Source organism: Malurus melanocephalus, unplaced genomic scaffold (genome assembly GCF_030028575.1).
Source record: "Malurus melanocephalus ecotype Western Australia unplaced genomic scaffold, MMel_1.1 scaffold_567, whole genome shotgun sequence".
NCBI classification, from domain to species: Eukaryota; Metazoa; Chordata; class Aves; order Passeriformes; family Maluridae; genus Malurus; species Malurus melanocephalus.
Genome location: NW_026623799.1, coordinates 169,680 through 178,570, shown reverse-complemented (window position 1 = coordinate 178,570; position 8,891 = coordinate 169,680). Strand labels below are relative to the sequence as shown.

Genomic DNA, 8,891 nt, shown 5'->3' with positions numbered 1-8,891 from the left:
AGCGGATAGTATTTCCCTGCCCTCCTCCCYTCCCCCTGCCCCTTTTGAATTAATTATTTTTCAAGGGTTTTTCCTTTTAATTCTCAGTTTTTTATATATAAATAATATTAAAAAAAGAAAGGAGATCCCTTGGGGTTCTGGATACTCTTCCAACGTCAGAAAGAAAAGGAAACAATTATGCTATTTAAAAGGGGGGGAAAGCTCTTAATATAATTTTTTTTTCCTTAGGACAAGCATATTTATTTCCTTTCCCAGGCCCCCATGGAGTGGGCTCAGTGCATAGGGATGTTGGCCTGTGAGGAGGGAGCTGCCCCACGGTGCACACTCCACTCTCCCTGGGAGCTGCACGCTTCATGAGCAGCACGAGCTCAACAGTGCTGCTCCAGGGAGGCTACAGGACTCTGTGCCTCCATCCCCAGWCTGTCCCACTTTGCTTCCAGCATGAGACCTTGGAGAAAAAGAGGAATCCAGCAGAACTAGCTGGAAGAGAGAGAAGAGTCGGGTGGGATTTAAACACCAATAAGGCTCAAATGCTTGGCTTGAGCACTGCAACCCTGGGATGTCTCCAAAGGACCCAAAGCCTCTTTTTCATCTTTTCTTTTTTTTTTCCCCCCTAAATCTTTCACTGGGGTGCGGAGGAGGAAGGAGAATCTCAAAGCCATTATCTTCTGCTGGTTGTTCAATGCACCACTGCTGCAATGCCATACTAGAGATGGTGACAGAGCTGGAGCGTTTGTGTCCCCTTTTCTCTCTTCCTTCTGGGCTGGCAGAGGCAGTGCCACGACCACTGGTGCCCAGGAGGAGTGAGTTCACAGACTGTTTGTGCTGTTGGCATCCCAAACGGGGGGGCTGATGCTACCTGGACGGATGCTGGAAGAACTGGTGACCTGTGAGGGACCCTGCACACCTCCATCCCGACAGCATCTCATGCAACCTGTGTCTGACACACTGTCACTTGGCTGGTGCTCGGATATGAAGCTGCAGGTTGCTCACAGAGCAGCAGGAGAGGGGCTGGGCAGTCTCTTGATGCTCCTTCTTGTGCCCACGGAACAGATGCATCCACCCACGTGAACCAGCAGCAGCTATGCAAATACAAACCACTGGAGTCTTCTACCTGTCTGTGTTCTCACATGGACCAGCCAGAAGCTGCTACAGCCAGAGGGTAAAGTGAGAAGCTGAGTTCTGTATTCTTGTGCAGGCTCCAAGCATGGCATGCTGTACTGCAGAGGCAGGATGTTCCCTGTTTTCAGGTGAAAACTAAAAGTACCAGCACAAGTACCAGAGGATTCRTTTCTATTCCAGTTCCAGCTCCTTTGCAGCACAGCAGAGGGAAATGTCAGTCCATCCCTGGAGGCTGACCAGCTGGTTGTGAGGGGCAGGGGCTTTCCCTGCAGGATTTTCCTTTTTATGGCTTCTCTTGAAACTCAGTGCTTTGCTTGGCTAAGCCAAGAAGTCATATGCAGGACAGTGGGTCAGAGACTTTGGCACACCTTGGGAGTTCTTGGAGATCTGAGATGGGTTGTGAAGCTCACAGTCACTCTTCCCTCCAGTGGTTTTATTTGAAGCCATTTGTTTGTGTAGCTCATTATTTCTGTTTGATGGGGTGGAAAAAGAGGGGAATCGCCTTGTGGAACTGTTCTTGATGTGAAGCCTTCCTTGTCTGCTGGGGGGCACAGARAGGTCGTGTGCTCTGCTTTTTCCTGCTGCTGAAGAAACCCCTCCAGTCCTGGCTGCTGAGCACAGCAGAAGAGTCTGGGGGTCAGTGGGGCTGAGCCTGGTGTGTGTGTCCTGAGAGTCTCAGTGTCACCCTTTTGGCTGCACTTGGGGTTGGTGAAGAGAAGCTTTGCTGGGCTGTGTCAAAGCAGTGGCGAGCTGGGAGCAGTCCTCAGTTTAACTCTGAGTGGAGCATTCCAAGGTCCTGCTTGGATCTTGAGGGCAGAGCAGAGCAGTACAGGTAAAGCAGCAGCCCAGAGGGAGTTCTTGTCTCACCGATGGCAAGTGTTTCAGCTGATGGCAAGTGTTTGGGTTCATTTAGGGTGGCAGCTGGAGCCCAGTGCTGCATGGTTGGGCAAGCTGAGGAGGAGCCGTGTCCTGAGTCACTGAGGCCTTGTGTGGGCACAGTACACAGCTTAAGAACAAAAGTAAATAAACTCAGTTTCTGTAACCAGAGGCTGTGGAGCTGCTGTGAGTCCACAGCAGGGGCTGCTCACAAYTATCCTTTAGTCACTGCTCTGGTCCCCTGAGGGGTTGGTTTAGTATTCCCTGAAGTTTTGCATACCTGGAGGGGAAGGAAGATTCCCTCACCTTGCAATGGGGAATCCTGACTGCCCCCATGGCACCTTTCCTTCTGGGCTGGAGGGGTAGGACTTGTGACCTTTAAAGAGGGCACCTGAAGGGTCCCTGTGCCACCCTCCTCTCCAGAGTGTGCTTGAGGACCTGGTGAATGGTTTTTGGGTTTGCATCCCCTGTCAGAGATACACAGAGCTGAAAAACTGGGAGATTGCACAGTGTGGGAGCAGTGTGGCTGCAGAGCAGTCTCAGGGTGATTGCATCAACGTGTCATCCCCAGCATTGGGRTAAAGGAAGGCACTTTCCAGCCCCACTCCCAGCCCTCAGGATAAGTTGGAGTTTCTCCCTGGGGATAATTGAACGGATCTGCTCTGTCCAAGGGCCACTGTTCYTCCCCTGGCATGGTTGTTGCTGGTATGAAGTGGCTCTTGGGGTGGAAGCAAACATCCTGCTCCAAGCCAGAACCGTGAGCTTTCTCAGGAGAGCATCAGGCACAGTGGAGAATGCAGCCTGTACCCGTGGCTCTTCCTGCAGTGCTGCTCCTAAACCAACTCCAGGCTCGTCCCAGAGCAGTTGTAATCCAGTCCAGTAGTGCCCGCTGTGCTGGGAAGGAGAACAAACAGAAAAACCATCTTGTGGGCTGAAAACAAGGGTTTTCATGTGTTTCGGTGTGTTTCTTGGGTTTGGTTTTTCTCTTCATTACCACTCTGTTGAGCTGTTGGGGGTTTTGGGGGTGACCCCACGCTGGGAGGACGCAGATCTGTGGTGACCGAGGCTGTCCCCACACCACGGTGGACAGTCACTTCTGCTCAATGGTTTCATGGGCTGTTCMAAGCAGCTCCTCTGCTCYCATCCTTGCTTGGCTTGAGGCCACCCGCAATGCCTCGGGTTTTGTCTTGCATCTTCAATTTAGGGCTCTTTTCCTCCTTGGAGTGCGGCAGCGCCGGCCAGGGTGCGGCCAAGGCGGGCTGGCAGAGGGGACATGTCTGTGTCACTGGCACTGAGGGCACTGAGTTGTTCGAGGCGAGGGACAATCACCTCTCCTCAGCCCTCCTGGGGTTTGCAGAGCCAGAGGGGATCGTTCTCACTGAGGGATGTGGGGCCCAGCGGGGTGAGGAGGGGCTGGGGCTCTCGGCAGGTGTCTGACCGTGGTCTGAACACAGCGACTGGCTTAATAAAATACCAGATGTTTGTACTTGGTGTCCTGTGGTCATTCCCAGCCCATCCATCTGTCTGTGCAGCCCTGGAGCTGAGTGTATTTTCTGTCACTCTCGAGCATGCGTTTTCCTGACCAAACTTTTCAGTAAAAAAGTGGAGGTGGGTCCTTCCTTATCCCTGCCACCACCCCAAGAGCTCAGCCCCTGACTGTGTCAGATGATGAATGGACTGGCAGCATTTGGACATGCTTCCTGCTGATCTGGTGTGGATGGGGACAGGGAGGGAGGTGAGAATGGAAATAGGAATGGTGATGATCACGGGGATGGGAACAGGGACAAAGATGGGAGTGATGGCATGAGGGAGATGGGAATGGGGGCAAGGATGGCTGCGGAGTTGGGGACAGGAATGGGGATGAAAGAGGATGAAAATGGGGACAGAGATGGGGTTAGGGACACAGATAGGGCCGGCACAGGGATGGGACAGCACCACCATCATCAATCCYTGGACTGTGGCCTTGCCCCGGACCCTGGGCAGCTGTGGTCACTCTCCAGATGTGGTCACTGCCCAGATGTGGTCACTCCCCYGCTGTCCCCACCGGGGCTGGGCACCAGAGGGGTCCCTCTCCCCACTCTCTCTGCACCCAGCCTGTGCCTCGGTTCTTCCACCCAAACCAGGGGAATTTTGGGGGAATTTGGGGAAATTTGGGGTGATTTTGGGGAAATTTGGGGGGATTTTGGGGTGTCCGAGAGGGATTTGGGGGGTCCTGGTGGGGATTTGGGGAAATTTTGGGGGATCCTGGAAGGTATTGGGGAAAACTGGGGGAATTTTGGGGAGTTTTGGAAGGAGTTTAAAGAATTTTGGGGGGTCGTGGGAAGCTTTGGGGGAATTTTGTGAAATTTTGGGGGGTCCTGGAGGGGATTTGCGGGAATTAGGGGGAAAATTGGGGGGATTTGGGGGAATTTTGGAAGAAATTTAAAGAATTTTGGGAGTCCTGGGAAGCTTTGGGGGAATTTTGTGAAACTTTGGGAGGGTCCTGGAGGGGATTTGGGGGGGTCCTGGAAGGTATTGGGGAAAATTGGGAGGATTTGGAGGAATTTTGGGGAGTTTTGGAAGGAATTTAAAGAATTTTGGGAATCCTAGGAAGCTTTGGGGGAATTTTATGAAACTTTGAGGGGTCCTGGAGGGGATTTGGGGAAAATTGAGGGGGGACTTTTGGAAGGAATTTAAAGAATTTTGGGGGTCCTGGGAAGCTTTGGGGGAATTTTATGAAACTTTGGAAGGTCCTGGGGGGATTTAGGGGACTTTGGGGGATTTGGGGTGACACGGGGCACATCCCTTTGGCCTCACACCCACCCACTCACCCAGTTAGAAAGGAACTGGCTCCACCATTTGCGTTTATTTCTTTCCAGGGCTGACAGCAAGGGTGAGAGGGTGAGTGTGTAAAGGGGGGCTGAGGGGGGTTTAGGGGAGCTCAGCCCCTGYCCCACAGCCCAGCGGGGTCTGGTGGAGGCTACACGATGCCATAGTAACGCCGATAAGCCTCCTGGAAGCCAATTTGGTCGGCCAGCTCGTCACAGTCCGGGTTGAGCTCGCACACCTCGCGCTTGGCCTCCAGCGGGTCCCGCGGGGCTCYGTAGGCAGCGCTGGGGACAAACGGGGGGCTCAGGGGGTGCTGGGGGGTTCTGATGGGGCTGCAGGGTCCTGGGCAGGGGCTGAGCCAGCAGAACCCCCTCAATTGGGGGCCCAGAACTACCTGTCATAGCCGTAATTCCGCTTCTGTCTCTGCACCACCTCAGCGCTGGCGCGTCTGGAGACAAAGGCTGCAGGGACAGTGACAGTGACAGGGTCAGGGGGGTCGTGTCCCCCTCTCCCTGAGGTATTGGGGTCAGGGGGGTTGTGTCCCCCTCTCCCTGAGGTATTGGGGTCAGGGGGGTCGTGTCCCCCTCTCCCTGAGGTATTGGGGTCAGGGGGGTCGTGTCCCCCTCTCCCTGAGGTAACGGGGTCAGGGGGGTCGTGTTCCCCTCTCCCTGACCTAGCAGGGCCCAGCAGCAGTGGTCACTCACCTTCGGATCTGGGCGAGTCTTCGGTGCTGGCGGAGCCATCGGCAGCTGTAAATAACACAGAGGGGTGGGTGGGCTCAGGAAAGCTCCACGTGGGCTCTGCCCTCACCCTGCTCCTTTTGGGGCTCAGATCCCTGAGGGTCCCCAATCTCCCGAAGCATCCCCATCTCCCTGTTCCAGCTCTGTGTCCCCCCACCCCAAGGCTCAGCCCTGTTCTCTCCAGAACCCTTCCCGGGGCACAGAACTGTCCCCACTGTCCCCATCAGCACTGCTCCCCATCTCCCTGTTCCAGCCCTGTGTCCCCCCCACCCTAAGGCTCAGCCCTGTTCCCTCCAGAGCCCTTCCCAGGGCACAGATCTGCCCCCTCTGTCCCCATCAGCCCTGTTCCCCATCTCCCTGTGTCCCCCCACCCCAACGCTCAGCCCTGTTCCCCCCAGAGCCCTTCCTGGGGCACAGAACTGTCCCCACTGTCCCCACCAGCCCTGCTCCCCATCTCCCTGTTCCAGCCCTGTGTCCCCCCACCCTAAGGCTCAGCCCTGTTCCCTCCAGAGCCCTTCCTGGGGCACAGAACTGTCCCCACTGTCCCAATCAGCCCTGCACACCCCGGTACCTCTGCGACAGAAACCAAGGCTGAGCAGAGCCAAGATCATCAGCAGAACGAGGGACTTCATGGTGCCTCCCCTGCGCTGGGCTGCACTGCCAGGGTGCCAGGGTGCCTTTATAGGGTACAGCAGCCCTGGCAAGGGGGGCACGGCCCCTCCAGGGTTATTTCCAGCACATCCGCCACGGCCGGAGCTGCCGGCACAGGCGGCAATTGTGGTTTGGGATGAACTTGGTCCCCCCGTGTTCGGCCAGAGCCCGCAAAGGGAGGGAAGGAAGGGAGGGAAGWGTGGCCCTGGGCCASGGGGGATTTGCTGGTGGTTGCAGCCTTGCTGGACTGGCAGCACTGGTCTGCACTGGGAYGGGTGATGGAGCACTGATGGGGCGCTCCCCAGTCAGCCCCTGCCCTCTCCCAGCTCCTGCTGCTGGATCCMAACACCTTCTGTGCCACAGGGAGACTTTCCTGCCAAAACCTTCGGGCTTTTTCTCCATGTGCAGGGCCAGCAGGCCCACTTTTGTGGGACCAGCACATGCTTTTGTGGCATTGTCGTGCAGTGTCCCTGCAGGAGGGGGATCAGAGCCTCTGCCCTTGGTCTCCACACAGCTCCTCCCTGCCACATGCCATGGGCAGATGCTGCATGGCCAGGGCAGCAGCTGTTCCCAAAAACAGGACTTCAAAGAGATCCGGCACCTCTAAAAACCCCAAAAAGGGGCTTTACCAGGAAAAAATGTGTAGTTTCAGCCCTGTGCAGGGGAGTGGGGCTGCCAGCACAGCAGAACYTCTTGTTCATCCATCCTTTCACATCCTCCTCTCCTCCAGACCCCAGCAGTGCTCAGGCACTCACCCACACCCAGTTTGCTCCTATTTAACYCCAGGAGGGCTCCAGGCAGTAGGAGTCCCTGAGTGACATTCCTCTTTAGGATCCTGACCACTTTCAGGTCCTATAAACCCCAGCACCGTCTTGACAAGCGGAACTGGAGGCTTTGGGGCGGAGKAGGACAGAAATGCTGAACCAGAGCTTTTGTCAAACAAACCCATAAAACACAGAGTACGCTGGCCAAGTGCGTGGTGGGAGCCAAGCTGGGAACAACAGCTCCAATTTATTGAGATTGCAGAGCAGCCAGGGGAGGCAGAGGGGAAACTGTCGCTGCCGCGGGCTCTAATTGCAAACAGAGGTTGGGGCGTGGTGCTCCCGTTTGTCACAGGGCACAGCCTTTCCCTGGGGTGCAGAGCAGGAAATCTGCTGCCCTCAGAAGCCCTCTCAGTCCTCATCAGGTGTGGGGGGACTCTCCTCATTCCCTGCCCAGCCCTGAGAACAACCTGTTCATGCTGGAGGCTCTGGTGGGGCTCTGCCAGGGAGATCCCGTCAGCCTTTGTTTCCCTGGCTCACAAACTTGTGATGACGTGGTAACAGACGACTCTGGGTGGGGAAAACCAGTCTGGCTCCAGAGATTCCACAGGAAAACATTAAAATCCTGTGCCACAAGCCCACGAAATCAAGGCAGGGCTGCTTCAACCTCTGAAAAGATCCCTGGATCCCTCAGGTTGCCAGGAGGGGAGCAGGGCAGGAAAATCATTTGGAAAACAGAAAGAATGGTAACGAGGAACTTCGTGTAGCACATCTGCAATAGGAAGGGGTTTGAGAACACACAGATTGAATGAATCTGCAAGCATGGGCAGTGTCAGCTGAGACCTGCCCTCAGCTGCTCGCAGACTCCTCGGGCCCAGGCACAGCCTGGCTTGGGGCTTAAGGCACTGAATTTTGTCTAACACACAGCTAAAATAGCTACAAAGCCCCAAATGTGGCTTTGGAAACTGGAATCAGACCTGTCACAGCACTAAGGGAGCAGATGAGTGCACAGACCTACTTTGGGACTCTCTATATCCAGCTGAGCAGGAAACAGGGAATTGCCATCTATTTCCGAAGATTCCAATGGCTTTTTTTGTTTCTTTACCAAATCTGATCAAACTGTTCCGGTCCAGCAGCCATTCCAGTCCCTCTGTAGTCTCCAGTGGCCTGATGGGTGGTTCTCAGATTGGGTTCTGTGCACACCCTTTCCCATGGGTGCTTTGGGATGATGAGCTGCCCCTGCAGAGCCTGTGGGATCCTGCAGCCTCACTGGGGCTCCTTGAACGTCATGATGAGTTCTTGTTGCTCTTTACTGATTGCCTGGAARGAAAATGACCCATGGACATCAGCCACGATGCTTCTGCCATCCTGCCATGCTCAGGGTGGACAATGGGCTAAGTGTGTCCACACACTGCTGTCCCCTGCATGTACAGAACAATAAACTGGGAACCTCCCACATCCCGCTCACTGCACAGGGAAAAGCACCTGAGACCTCCAGAGAAAATGCCCAGGCCTAAAGTTTCAGCAGGACTTGGCTGCTGGGGAGGTCCTGGAGAAGTGGAGGGTCTGAATGTCATTCCAGGCCCCACTGAGATGGGTGCTACAAGGAGTTTTGTTTGGTTTGATCAGTTTTTACCTGCCATGCCTGCTGGCGAGCCTGGATCAGCTGCTGCAGCTCTGCAATYCTTTCCCTCCCCATCAGCACGGACTCAGCCACCTTCCTGTTCTCCTCCTCCTTGTCCCTGAGCAGCTGGCGCAGGTAGGAGCGGTGTTTCAGCAGGTATGGCACCAGGGTGCTGCGAACATCCTCCTCTGGGATGCCACTGGGTCTCCTGGGGACACAATGGGGTGAGGAGCAGATTGTGCCCGGTGTTAGCCCCACATACCCCGATGGGAGGCTGAACTGCTGCCAGTTGGGATCAGCTCTGCAGCT

The 8,891-nt window shown here is 55.3% G+C and overlaps 2 protein-coding genes across 2 annotated transcripts in view; both read right to left on the bottom strand.

Moving 5' to 3' along the window:
• Nucleotides 1-4,833: 4,833 nt before the first annotated feature.
• BGLAP (bone gamma-carboxyglutamate protein) lies at nt 4,834-6,611 on the bottom strand. The gene is made up of 4 exons (XM_057382445.1): nt 6,118-6,611; nt 5,511-5,555; nt 5,201-5,267; nt 4,834-5,090 (listed from the first exon to the last, which is right to left on the bottom strand). Exons 1-4 carry the CDS (start codon nt 6,176-6,178, stop codon nt 4,958-4,960), a joined length of 306 nt encoding a protein of 101 aa, XP_057238428.1. The 5' UTR covers nt 6,179-6,611; the 3' UTR covers nt 4,834-4,957.
• A 234-nt stretch (nt 6,612-6,845) lies between these two features.
• PMF1 (polyamine modulated factor 1) overlaps nt 6,846-8,891 on the bottom strand; it is a 4,488-nt gene continuing 2,442 nt past the window's right edge. Inside the window, exons 4-5 of the mRNA XM_057382446.1 lie at nt 8,595-8,790; nt 6,846-8,278 (exon numbers count right to left, since the gene is read on the bottom strand). Of these exons, the coding sequence (XP_057238429.1) occupies nt 8,225-8,278; nt 8,595-8,790 (250 nt within the window). The 3' untranslated portion in view covers nt 6,846-8,224. The remainder of the gene's footprint in view (nt 8,279-8,594; nt 8,791-8,891) is intronic.